Raw genomic sequence first — 14,493 nt, forward strand, 5'->3', positions numbered from 1 at the left:
CAAAAATATATTAACTTTGAATAGTAGTGTAAAGGAGTTTTCGCACGCACACAAAGAGGTGTGGTGGTTTGGTCCTTCTTCAGATATTAACTGCAGAGTATTAGGCTACATCCAAAGTAAAATAAATTCATCAGTATAATGAAAATATATAGTGTTTACTATATATATTAGAATTTGGGAAGCACATTTTGCATTAAAAGAATAACAAGAGGGAGAGAGAGGGGAGAGGAAGAGAGATTTTTGCCAGCAAAAAGAACCCCAGCAAACACATAGAATAAAATAGCAAAAGGATACACAAAGAAGCTCAAATCAATGCATAATATAAATTAGCAAAAGAAGCCTGACTATATCTAGCTTCATATTTTCATTAGAGGACTAATTTATTCAGTGTTTCTGATCCTTTTCCAGGACTGAAATGGTTAGTCCTTAGCACCAGAAGCCAGTCGTGGAGATCCCCTGCAAATAGAACTGAAATCTCTTTTCTCTCAATTGATTTCTTAGACTTTGAGTTTTCTATGTTTTGCCAAACCCTGGTCACTATCTAGGATAAATAATTTATTAGCTCATTTTCTGTAAGTGTTCCTCTCCTTTGCTGCAATTATTCAGAAGGCACAGTTAACTCTCCTTCAGTTTAATTTATGTAACTTTTAAGCACAGCAAAAGAAAATCTTACCTAAAGCAAGCTTAGCCATTTGTAAACTTCTGATCCATGACTGTTTGATGGCAGGTGTAAATGTATTGAACACAGCCGTAAAGAAAGTAGGCCGTCCTGATCTATTAAAATTAAATAAAGTAAGTAATAGTGCATAATAAAAGTAGGCCATATACTCATTTGGCAGGAAGAAAACAAAGATTCATTAGCTGCAACTGTTAGCACCAAATAAATTATTATACATTCTATTGAACAGCATTAGTTTTTCTTTCAACATTGAAAGGAACACTTTCAAAACTTGCAAATAGGTTTTATTTAATACCTATCTAAGTAAAGACCTATCAACTCTCCCAGAGTTGGGAAAGGTTCCTGTTTGGGACAAGAGGCTGACATTCAGGGTCATTGTATCCCATTATTCTGACTCCATTCATAGCATAAATGATCAATGTCTTATATTGGTAACTTTGTATAGCCTTTCAGGCAATTGTGGTCTCTCTGCACTGAGAAATAAAAGTTGTGTCAGTTTTGTGATACTACCTCTTTTACCTGTGGGTTGCTGCTATTGTAAAATCAAAGCTGGCAAATTGGTAAAGAATTGGCATACTGAAACAGGGGTACAGAAATTGACTAGATTAAGATTTCTTATAATTTCTGAAATATATTAAAGAATAAGAAAATAATAAGCAATCAAGCTGAGGCGGGCACAACTGTTCATTCTCATATAAGGAAAGGCAGTTTTTATTGCTCATGAAGTTTTGCTTTTTAAAAACGGTATCATATATCTAGAGAAGAAAGATTGCTGGCTCAAACTATAGGTAGTCCTCGACTTACGAGCATAATTGAATTCAAAACTTTTGATGCTGAGACATTTGTTAAGTGAGTTTTGCCCCATTTTACCACCTTCTTGTCATATTTGTAAAGTGAATCACTGCAGTTGTTAAGTTAGCAACATGGTTGTTAATGGCTTCCCCATTGACTTTGCTTGTCAGAAGGTCACAAAAGGTGATCACATGACCCCAGGACACTACAACTGTCATAAATACAAGTCAGTTGCCAGGCATCTGAATTTTGATCAGGGGATGCCGTAACAGTTTTAAGTGTAAAAAACGGTCATGAGTCACTTTTCTCAGGGCCACTGTAACTTCAAATGGTCACTAAATGAACTGATGCAGGTTGAGAACTATCTGTATACACATATACAGAAAAGACACTGAACTAAATAAACACGGCATCAGTTAGCTAGTGGGATTTTATTTCAGTTCCCTTCGACACCTAAAACGCTTCCTACTTCTGTAGTTATGAGGTGCATACTGTCACACACATCTTGAACATGGTATAAATTATGAGATACCGTTTACCTGGAGCTTATTATGCAGCAATGGAGAGCTAGAAAATTGCTGCCAGAAAAATGTCTCACACATCAAGATCTGCTTCTGAGCACATGGCTATCATCATTATTTTGCATTATTTTTTGATCCTCCTTCCTCCTATCCAGAAACTACATTTTACTGTGTTGACTTTCATGCCAACTTCCCCTCAAGGGCTTTCCAGAAAATGTATGTCCTCTGTAGTTCAAGGTTGCTACTTACTTGTCCTGTTTTCCTGGAAGCTGAAGTTGAATTCGACAGCGGTCTGCGGCTCTAATTTCATCTTCTTTTTTCAAAATGAGTTTCTGTAAACCTGAGGTCCAATCATGAGCCACTGACTGATTTAAATTCTGGTGGAACAACAACGACAACAAGAACAAATGTTGAAGTTCATAAAACGTTACATTAAGTTTATTTTTTCTGTCGTATCAAAAACCTGTGAAGCTGCACTACAAACCATTTTAAGATACACCATCAGAATTTAAGCTAAAATTTCTTTTGCAGATGCAATCTGGAAAGGCCTGCATTAACAAAAATCTACTGCCATTCTATGTAATTTTTACTTGAAAGGAACACAGGCACAGACATATTGTACAGCATGGATTAAAACAAGAGAAAAAAAAAACCATGTCAGTAGGATTAAATAATGCTTATACAGACCTGATGGCATAATGCTCTACACTAAAGAAACACTGCTATTAACTCATGATACAAGCGTATGACATTTTTCTTAACATCACTGAATAAAAATAGTTTATTGGCTATCCTATGCTTAGATTGCATATATGCAAATAGGTTAAGTACAACAAACTCAGCAAGGCATCGCTAATCTACTTACAACTCTATAGTTTACTATTTAACAATAATCGCATTAGCATCGCATAAAAGAGTATAGGTGTTTGCTTAATCTGGAAATTTAATTCTATATCCATTACTTGTTACCTGGTAGTTTCCCTTCAGGCTGCATATTAGTTGACTGATTTGGCCAACTACATTCAAGTCATGTAAGAGGTTTTGCAAATCATTGTATAGTTGCCCTGGTCCCATATAAAGCTTATCTGAAACACAAAAATATGCCATTAGATGTATGCATAAGACAGTTATTAGATATTGCAACCAAAGTTACAAGAATAAAAAGTCTATACACTCCTGCCAGGTATTTGAGATGCAAAAAAAAAAGTTATATCAAGATAAACCACTTCAGAATTTTTTCCACCTTTTAATACAACTTATAAGTTATCCAATTCAATTGAAAAGCAAACTGAGATTTGGTAGGGGGGAAATAACAATAAAATAATGTAAATAATGTGGTTGCATAAGTGTGCACATGCCTTATAAGTAGGGATGTGGCTGTGCTCAGAAATAACCAATCATATTCAAACTGATGTTAAATAGTAGTCTGTACACACCTGCCGCCAATTAAAGTGACTCTGATCAAGCCCATATAAAGTTCAGCTGTTGTAGGGTTTTGCTGATGTTTACTTAGTTGCCTCTTACAGCAAAAGCCATGGTCTATGAAGATGTCATTGGAAACAGTGGTGGACTGCTACTGGTTTGTCCTGGATTGGGTGAACCGGTAGCGGCAGCCGTGGTGGCGGGAGGCTCCACCCACCCACCCGGATGTCTCTGCGCATGCGCAGAAGTGTTGTGTGCACCCGCCCACGAGTGAACCAGTAGCGGCCGAAATTGAAATCTACTACTGATTGGAAAGTATCAGACAGGAGAAGGATGCAAAAAATTTTCCAAAGCATTGGATATTCCATAGAACAGGAATTGAAAACAATTTGATGGCACATAATCAGTCTGTGCACTTGCATGTTTAGTTATAGAGTGATTCAAGATAAATGATTAAGCAGTCTATATATGTTTATGTATATAAACAAACGTAGGAACATTTTGCCATGTGATTTTGTGTACCTGTCTCCTGAAATGGTAAATTGAGAAATCCTATCCCATAAGGCTTTTCTTGGTAGGAAGTCCTATAATAAGAATATTCTGTTCGTGACTTTGGGCCAATTAAAAAGGTAGAAATAGGGCAGGTTGGGATTTCCTCATTTCCAGCCATATTTCAACCCAGCTGTTTCCACTCTGTGAAAATAGGCACTACTGGTGTGAAAACCACCTTGAATATATTCAGGTGCATACATGCTCACACAGACAGATCAACAACATGGGATTGACAAAGCAATGCAGCCTGTCCTAATATGAAACTATCTGTGATCTAAATAATATGAAAATAATTGTGGTTGTTAGTGACCCAACCATTGTGTAGCTGTGATCTACCCATAATGCAACAGCAGAGTTACATAGCAACAGAAGGTTATTTTTTTCACCTTATCAAACATTCAGAAGCAAGATTTTTATTACAAAAAAGAAACCAAACCAAGAATCCTACAGAAACAGAGTTCAAATAAAGGAAAGCTTTCACTAATGATTTAGATGTTGATCTCCAACAGACTGACATAAAATAATCCCTTATTAATATTAAAGTTGGGGATCAAGGAACTATGTTATTTTAGATTTTCTTGCTCTATAAACTTCCTGCATCTCTTTTATGTGTGTGTGTGTGTGTTACATAGGCTCTTTACACACTTAATAGTTTCCACTAGCTCTGTGCTTTTCCTTGGTTACCTCCGAAATTGCCACCCACTCCTGGTTGTCATGCCAAGTAATCGAACAATCTAAACAACAGAGGAGATTCTGATGTTTGCTTGGCATGATAAATCCAATTAAATTTACAAAACAGAATCACAAAAAAACTGCATTCTCAGTTGGACTGAAACATGATTATGCATTAAACAAGCTCACAAATGGTGATGATGGGAATTAAAGTGACACTAAAATTTGATGTTTAATTGTATAGAGGTAAATACAGTGATTTGGGGAATTAAACATTGTTCTAATAGATATAAAAGCATAATCTTTAACTAATCTTCTCAATTAATCTATTATGTAAAACTCATGCAATCCCCAAAATTGGCAAAGTGAACCTAAATCAGTTTTCCCAGAAGTAAGTAGCACTAGTGATGTTAAAACAATACATAAAACCATGGAGTGAAAAGGTACGTCAGAGGTCACCTAGCCTGACCCTTTGCTTAATGCAAAATCTATTAAAGCACACCCAATGACTATACAGCCTCTGTTTGAAGATCTACAATGAGGGGAAAGAAGCCATTTCATAAGGAAACTTGTTCCACTGCTTGAGAGCTTTTCCTGTCAGTAGTTTTTTTTGTAGTATCTAATCTAAATCTATTTTCTGAAGAGTCAACATAGGGCTTCTAGTCCTACCCTACAGGACAACAGAAAACAGTTCACTCCCTCCTCTAGATGACCTCCTTTTAGAAACCTGAAGATTATTGTAGTCCTCAATTTATAACTATTCGTTCAGTGACTATTTGAAGTTACAGCAGCACTGAAAAAAAGAGACTTATAACCTTTTCCCCACTTATGACCACTGCAGCATCTCCATGGTCACATGATCAAATTCAGACACTTGGCAACTGGCTCGTATTTATGACGGTGCTCCCCTTTTGTAACCTTCTGTCAAGCAAAGTCAAAGGGGAAGCCAGATTCACTTAAGAGCTGTGTTACTAACTTAACAAGTGCCATGATTCACTTAACAACTGTATCAAGAAAGGTCGTAAAATGGGGCAAAACCCATTTAACAACTGTCTCACTTAAATTTTTCAATTATGATGCTAAATAAATGACTACCTGTATACTTCCTCTCCCAAATGGGAACATCACTATGTCTCTTAATTGAATTAATTTGATAGGAGCGCCCTATCAAATCCTGCACCTGTTAATAGTGGTGTCCCCCAAGGCAGCGTTCTACGACCAACACTCTTCATACTATACATAAATGACTTTTGTGAACATATTATAAGTAACTGTGTTCTCTTTGACGATGATGTAAAACTATTTAACACCACCAACAATGCTGCTACCCTTCAAAAAGATCTTGACTTTGTGTCAGACTGGTCAAAAAATTGGCAACTCCAAATCTCAACCAACAAATGCTCTGTCATACACATTGGCAAAAGGAATCTGAACACAAAATACAAACTGAGTGGACATGACCTTGTAGATGACCCTCACTCTATCAAGGACCTTGGAGTACTCATATCAAATGATCTAAGTGCCAAAGCCCACTGTAACAACATCGCCAAAAAGGCATTAAGGGTTGTGAACCTAATCTTGCATAGCTTCTTCTCCGGTAATATTACACTACTAACCAGAGCATACAAAACATTTGCTAGACTAATTCTAGAATACAGCTTGTCTGTCTGGAACCCGCACTGCATATCAGACATTAATACAACTGAACGTGTGCAGAAATATTTCACAAGAGTCCTCCACTCCTCCACTCGCAACAAAATACCTTGAAATTTTGGGCTTAGAAAATTTAGAACTATGCTACCTTCGGTATGACCTAAGCATAGCTCATAAAATCACCTGCTACAATGTCCTACCTGTCAATGACTACTTCAGCTTCAACCACAACAATACACAAGCACACAATAGATACAAACTTAAGGTAAACCGCACCAAACTCGATTGCAGAAAATAGGACTTTAGCAACAGAGTGGTCAATGCCTGGAATGCACTACCTGACTCTGTGGTTTCATCCCCAAACTCCCAAAACTTTAACCTAAGACTGTCTACTGTTGACCTCACCCCATTCCTAAGAGGTCTGTAAGGGGCATGCATAAGAGCACCAACGTGCCTACCGTCCCTGTCCTAATGTTCCCTTTAATTGTATTCATTTTATGTATTCAATTCATGCTTATACTTATATATATTATCTAATACATACTTGACAAAAATAAATAAATAAATAAATAAATAAATACAGTTGCTAGAAAATAAAAGTAGAAGGATCTTATTATATTAAAGTTGTGTTACTGATTTCTCGTAAGTTTCTGGACACTATTATAATAAAGATAAACTAGATAGGCTTTTGGTTTGAGCCAGTTCAGTTCTTTTACATTCTTATGTACTCAAACCAACACATGAACAATGAAAAGCCAAGCTAAATTAAAACTTTACCACAACATCTACAGCATATCAAAACAAGTATCCTTGGAAGCAGTGAGCTTGAAGATGCAGCAAGCATAATGTTTATATTATTTCCTAAGAAAATCACAGGCAGGCAGAAAAAAATAAAATAAGAGAAAATGAAAGCATTAAAATTAAAACCTGATTCTTCATATTAAAGAGAAAGAGGATATAAGGATATAAATCCTGTTCCCATTAGTTAGAGTAGCACGAATTGGGACTATGTAATGTTTCAAAAGAGGTGCTTTGCAACACATGAAAAACATTAAGGCAGCCACGTCTTTTGCAAGCCTTTTGCAGTTTTCAACTATCTCCATATGTTTGTACATGCACAGCCATTTTGCTTCCCTGGGCAAAGACAGTCATAAGCAGCCTATAAAGCAACCACATGAGCCAGGATAAAGATGTAGCTGCTTTAATGATTCAGGCAAGATTGCTTTGTCTGCATTCCTCCACATTGCAAAATACCTATTATCAGGATTGGTACCACCTTTCAATGTTCTTTTATAGAGATCAAACCAATATTGTCACAGTAATATCTTTTGTTTATAATAACACTTAGATTCATATACAGCTTCAAAGTGCTTTTACAACTCTCTCTAAGTAGTTTACAGAGTCACCCTCTTGCCCCCAACAATCTGGGTCCTCATTTTACCCACCTCGGAAGGATGAAAGGCTGAGTCAACCTTGAGCTGGTGAGATTTGAACTGCTGCACTGCAGCTAGCAGTCAGCTGAAGTAGCCTGCAGTACTGCACTCTAACCACTGCACCAACTCGGTTCTTTATCGTTTATCAGTAGACTAATATTGTTAGATTTCAATTTAATTCAGCAGGACAGTTTTAAGGTATCCTGGATTTAGAGGGGATTTGCATGTTTGATCCATTTTGAATTTACCTCATTTCTGAAAGGAAGGGAAAATTAAAATGGGGTAAATGGGAAAGGTCAGAATTTGGATCAAAATCACGGGTGGGTGGGTGTGATAAAGCTACTTTTATCTTTGTTATCCTTTAAAAATGCCTGACGATATATGCAAGACTCATGCAGGACCATTACTTTTTCTTAACACTCCCTACTGCTTCCGAAGAAGCAAGGACTATAGGCACAAAGGAGTGGGTCTTCCTCTCTCCCCTTCCTCCATATCCTTGCCAAAAGGCAGAAAAGAATTATGTCTCTTTCAGTGGGCTAAATGCTCCCGATAAAGGCCAAGCCTCCAGTTCTGCTCAGTATTAACCAAGCTATAAACTGAGCCTTTAAGTGAGCTTCCTACAAAGTTACTAAGGCCAATCATAGTTGTGGAAAGTATGATCCAAGCATGCATTTATATTTATATTTATATTATTTATATTTAATTTATACTGGGTTCCTGATTACTGGATGTGTGTGCCTTTGGGTCAGTCTTGACTTTTTGTGACTGCCCTAGAAGAATCTCTGCATTTTTCAGAAGTAGCTTACTTTGCCTTCTTGCTAGGGCTAAGAGTGTGTGACTGGCTCAAAATCACTCAAATGTGCTGAAGGTAGGATTAGAACTCAGTCTCCTGGGTTTGAGCTCAATGCTTTAACTACCACAGTATACCAAACTTACTGAAGCTCACTTGGTTATTTAAAATCACCCAGTGTGCTAATTTACATCATTTACAAACAAGCTGTATTTGTATATAATTTATATATATTTTTTTAAAAAATGAGATAGCTGGACACTATATATTTCAGTCAGTGTAGGGCATCTGATCTCAAGAGAAACCTTTCATGTTGAGACTTTTTTTTTGGGGGGGGAGACTCATCTCAATGTACCTACCACCACATTATAGATAGTGAGAATAATAATGTGGGATCTTCTGTTGCTCTTAAAGACTCTTTATCTTTATTAAAGCTCATCCTACTGCTCTAAGTGTACACTAAGGGCTCTTTAACAATAACAAAAGCTTGCTAAGTTTTTGCAAGTTGCACAGCAACAGCACAAGTCTCAAGGAAGGAAGCAAGGATACTAAATGCAGGTGGGTGGAAGGATCAGTTAAAGGAAGCATAACCAGCCTGGAGCTGTGAAGGCACCATGGAATTTAACATGTTGTAAAATAAAGAACAGGCACATGCCATTATGCACACTTTTTTCTCTTCATAACAATAAATTAAATGCCCAACCCTTCACATTTCTTAGAAAATCTAATCATCTTTAAAAAAAGTACAAAAGAGCAGCTAGCTGTCTTTTCTCCAAGAAACGAAACAGTTCGCAAATGGCATATAAAAAGCTAAATACTGACTGATTTAGTTCATACCTCACAATAAGTTATTTGCTTAACAATGAGCATAGATCAAAATTGGCTTCAACTCAATGTAATAAGCTAGAACCCATCATTTACAAACAAGTTATATCTAAGTTTAGTGCAATGTAAACCCAGTTACTGTGTGCACTTAACAATGAAAACCCATTCAAGTATCAAGTGCTGATGGGATTTCTTCTGACTGTTATTGTTGCAGGTCAGAATTTCTGAATCATGTAGGTTGCATGCCAATTGCTTTCTGTGTGGTTAACTTGCTGTTGCTTCAGCACCTAGAACTTCCTCTTCTGCTTTTTGAAATTAGTTTTTTTCCCCCTATACAAAATTTCATTCGTAAGATAGGTCACGGGAAAGCAATGACCCTGGCTGGGTCATTCTGTGAGTCAAAGTCCACACATCTTAAAGTTTGAGAAACATTGCTCCAACATTTCACCTTGATAGGTTGTAAAGAATTTAGCATTCCTCTTTCAAATGGCTTTGCAGAGAAACATACTTCTAAGGTAGTCCAAATAGCATCATAAAATTATTAGCAAATTGTATTGGTGCTAAGGCAGTTTTAGTATCTTTTCCTTCAATGTAATGTCACATAATATAGTATAAAACTGCAACCCACACTGTTGCATAATTTCAACAATAGCTAAATTATACAGTATGCCCTAGCCGCCATGTTTCATTAAATTTGGATACTAATCAGACAAGATTTTTATTTTTTTATCTTTATCTTGTCTTTATTTAACCATTGTTTGCTTTCTCTCTCACTCCTTTCTCTAAAATCCACAATTCCATTTTGTATCTAAAAAGCACCTATTCTTGTCACCACTATGAAATTTTTAAAAAAGCTACACAAAGAAGAGGTAATGAACAAGAATGTGAACAATACGTTTATAGAAAATAGTGATTTCTAGTTGTGTTAGTAGTACAATTTAACCATTAGCAAATTTGGTTACTATAGCTGGGAATTTTTCTAGTCTTAGTATCCAAAGACCACCAGGATGGAAAAGCTGGAATAAACAATGCAGACAGGAGCTGTCCTCAATTCTAGACTGAAATGGAAAAGACAGATAGTATTATATTGTTTCGGGCGGGGGGATGTCTTAAAAAAAACTTTGCATGCTTTTTATATTATATATGCTACTTCGGGAGTACCACTGTATGCAACGTAAAAAGAAAATTCTCCTTCAACTTGAGATCCACTGTTGAAAGATACTACAGGCATGTAGTTTTCTTGCCAGCACTACAGAAATGGTTAGCTACTGGCTTCTTCTGAGATTGTTTATTTTTTAGTGTAATTTACAATCCTGGAAATTTCCCATCTAAGCACTAACTGGCAGCAACCCTAATTAGCTTCTGAGTGTAAACTAAGGTAGGTAAAAACCAAGTGCTGCCACCTGCTGAAACATTAATGTAAGTACCAAATTCTTCAACGAAGAATTATTTCACTAACCCTTTACCAAAAATCAACCCAGACTAAACGGCTTCTTGCATTGTTGTTTTTTGATTCTGGCAGCTTTCTAACAAGAATCTAGATGGATCATCTTTCAGCTATACAGTAAAACCAATTTTGCAACAAAAGTAGAATTTTCTTTTTACTGTGGGAAACATAGTACCAGAAGATCTTCCCCTACCTGTCTTATTTACAGATTTAATGTTTAAAAAATTAAAAATTGGGAAAGTGTTACATAGGTTTGGAGATATAAAGGGTGCAGATTAAGTAGATCCATTTCAATACGGGAAATTCTCCAAATTCCACTGGATAATCCTGATTAATATACCACAGCTACTGAAAGCGGAAGCTTAAGAGACCTAGTCGAGTTGTAAGCTTCTTGTGTGAATGAATGCCCATGAAGCTCAAACACAAAAAGAAAAATCACTAAACAAGATGCCCAGCAAAATATGTACTATAGGTAGTCCTTGGCTTAGAACCATTTATTTAGTGATTGTTTGAAGTAACAACAGTGCTGAAAAAAATGACTGATGATTGTTTTTCACAACTATGACCATTGCAGCATCCCCATGTTCAAAATTCAGATGCTTGGCAACTGGCATGTATTTATGAGGGTTGCAGTGTCTCAGGGTCATGTGATGACCTACTGCAAGCTTCTGACAAGGAAAATGAATGGGGAAGCCAGATTTACTTATCAAAACTAACAATCGCAGTGACTCACTTAACAATTCTAGCAAGAAAGGCCATAAAATGGGACAAAACTCACTTAAGTGTCCCAGAAATTTTGGGTTCAAGTGTAGTCATAAGCTGAGGACTATCCGTACTGATATATAATATATATCAGTCTCATACGAAATCCTTCAGATGCTTTTTGAATACAAGCAGTCCTTGACATACGACCACAATTGAACCCAAAATTTTTGTTGCTAAGCAAGACATTTGTTAAGTGAATCTTGACCCATTTTATCACCTTTCTTGCCAAAGAGGTTAACTGAATCACTGTAGTTGTTAAGTTAGTAACACTGTTGTTAAGTGAATCCGGCTTCTCCATTGGCTTCGCTTGTCAGAAGGTTGCAAAAGGTGATCACATGATCACATGCAACTATCATAAATGTGACTCAGTTGCCTAGTGTCTGAGTTTTGATCAGGTGACTATGGGGATGATGCAATGGTTGTGTGAAAAATGGTCGTAAGTTACTTTTTTCAGTGCCACTGTAACTTTGAACAGTCACTAAATGAACTGTTGTAAGTTGAGGACTACCTGTATTAACATTTAAAAAAAAAAACTAATGTAAAGATCTTCGTAGCATTTCAAGCCCATCTACAATAAAGAAGTACATTCACAAATAATAACCGGCTGTGACTTACTTGGCTTGGCGTTGGTAACCATGATCTCAGAAGACGGCTGCAAAGGGAATCTGCAGTTCTCACCTTGGCCATCATTACTTCCATACTCTATGACATCGACATGCCCAAGAGGCACACTCCATTTTAATAAGTACCTCTGCCCACTCACAACACCACTATTTTCATGGGAAGAGCTGAAAAAAGGCCACAAAAATGATGACAAGAGGTCATTTTTTTCCTTATATTTTCAGATTTTTTAAAATCTTCTCATACGCAAATCTCCCCAGTGTATAACTTTTTCCTCTAATTCTACAAGTACGTCCTAAAGAAAAAGCCCCACTGAGCAAAATTGGATTTAGAGATGCTGCTATCTTTTGGCATTAACAAAAATCACAAGGTAAATGGTTCATGCAGATGTCATGAAGATTTTTCTAATTTTTAAAACCAAAGTAAACTTCCTGTAAATGTTCTACTTTTTTGTTAATGAGCAAAAATTTCCAGAAAATAAAATGGGGATTTATTTCTAAAATGAAGTACAAAATGTTATCATCAAAAAGGAAAAGGCCACAATTAGTTCCCATTGTTCCACAGGACACGGCATTTTGAGGAAACACATTGATCTTGAACACAGATGGGCTATGGAAAGCATAAAAACATCAATATATGCGTGTGTAATATTCCCAGATCACACAAAGCACGCAAGGAAGTGAGGAGAGTGTTAAGTGAGTGGGTTAAAAACAGAAGCAGAAAAATCTTCCAAAAATTCAAGAGACGCAAACAGCAAAAGAACTGCACTCCTGATAATTAATAATATGACTAATAATGACTCATTATGTTTATCGTAACAGACTTTTTAAAAAACATATTTATTTTCATTTATCAACAAGAATAAAATAGAAAATAGAAAAACAAACATCCAGCACTAAGAATGGAAAAAAAGAAAAAGAAAAATAGCAATAGAACCTACAAGGACTTAAGACTTATATACCACTTCACAGTGCTTTACAGCCCTCTCTAAGCAGTTTACAGAGTCAGCATATTGCCCCCAACAATCTGGGTCCTCATTTTACCGACCTTGGAAGGACAGAAGGCTGAATCAACCTTAAACCAATCAGGATTGAACTTCTAGCGAATTGTTGCGGTCCGTCAGCAGCCTACGGAGCTGGCAATGGAGTTGGACAGCGATGAGGCTGAGGTGAGGTCAGGACCATTGGGAAGTCAGGTGCGGACTCCAGAGCCTCCAGAGACTGATAGTAGTGAGGCAGAGGAACAGGAGGAGCCTGTTCCTAATGCAGGCATGCGAAGAGCTGCCAGAAGGCAAGAACAGCTCAAGCAAAAAGGACAGCTCGGGAGTAGGGCCAAGAGATGATTGGCCCCTCCCATAAGACTTAAAACAGACCAGCACTGGCATTTGAGCTTTACCGGAAAACAATGTTGGTAGCTGCGTCTTCTGCTTCATCTACGTCTTGCCTTTATTTTTGTGACTTGTGAACGTTTGCCAAGAAAGGTTTTTGACAGTTTGCCTAATTGGACCAAGATTTGCGATAGAACTGAGGAATTTGTGTTGGGAGGCATTTGTTTTTTAATTTGAGTTGAACGATGCTGGGAATGAAGTAATTCTCAGCTGTTCAAATAAAGTTTGTTCGTTTTTTCACGGACTGAGTTTCCTACTACCTACTTGGGCCTGGGTCACAACAAGAATGCAGAGTTAGCCTGCAATACTGCATTTTAACCACTGAGCAACATGGCTTTTGTACACACAACAATTGTGTACACAAGAAAACTCACAAATCCCAAATGTCTAATCTAACATTGGACATAAAGAATCCAATGCTCCAATGGATGCTGAAAAACAGATAAATAAAGAAACTATTCCGGAGAAATTTTACCCTGGCAAGACCTGTTTACTTGAAGACAGTGGAGCCAAAGCACATATTCAGTTGCCATAGGAATGCTGCTGGATAAGAGCTTCTGTGTAGCAAGAGATCTATTCAGCCTACATTTGCAGATATATCCCACCCACATAATTACATGAGACTATGAAATGTAGAACAAGGCATTTCACAGGAGGGATGCAAAATGTCGCAGATATGTAGGACTGTTATAAGATCCCGTCCAAAGGGAGAGCTCTTTCAAACCTACCGCAGTGGATACTGAGGATAGGTGGTATTAGAGTAGTCAAATCATTTTTTCAGAGAGATATTTCATTTAGGCATTGGTCCCCAAAGCAAAATGAGAAACAGCAACCCTGTATTTACATGCATTACATGTGACAGTTTCAACCAAAACTGTGGATTTTTAAACTTGTGCTTTTCTCATAATTAGCATAGACAAGGGGCCTCCACTCT

The 14,493-nt window shown here is 37.0% G+C and overlaps 1 protein-coding gene across 4 annotated transcripts in view; it reads right to left on the reverse strand.

Annotated features, from left to right (window-relative positions):
- ARHGEF10 (Rho guanine nucleotide exchange factor 10) overlaps nt 1-14,493 on the reverse strand; it is a 117,980-nt gene that overhangs the window by 40,575 nt on the left and 62,912 nt on the right. For all 4 annotated transcript variants that reach the window (XM_058177480.1, XM_058177471.1, XM_058177489.1 and 1 more), the window contains 4 exons: nt 12,167-12,339; nt 2,962-3,077; nt 2,242-2,369; nt 674-774 (listed from right to left, as the gene is read on the reverse strand). In XM_058177480.1, the coding sequence (XP_058033463.1) occupies nt 674-774; nt 2,242-2,369; nt 2,962-3,077; nt 12,167-12,339 (518 nt within the window). The remainder of the gene's footprint in view (nt 1-673; nt 775-2,241; nt 2,370-2,961; nt 3,078-12,166; nt 12,340-14,493) is intronic.

Source organism: Ahaetulla prasina, chromosome 1 (assembly GCF_028640845.1).
Source record: "Ahaetulla prasina isolate Xishuangbanna chromosome 1, ASM2864084v1, whole genome shotgun sequence".
Taxonomy (NCBI): domain Eukaryota; kingdom Metazoa; phylum Chordata; class Lepidosauria; order Squamata; family Colubridae; genus Ahaetulla; species Ahaetulla prasina.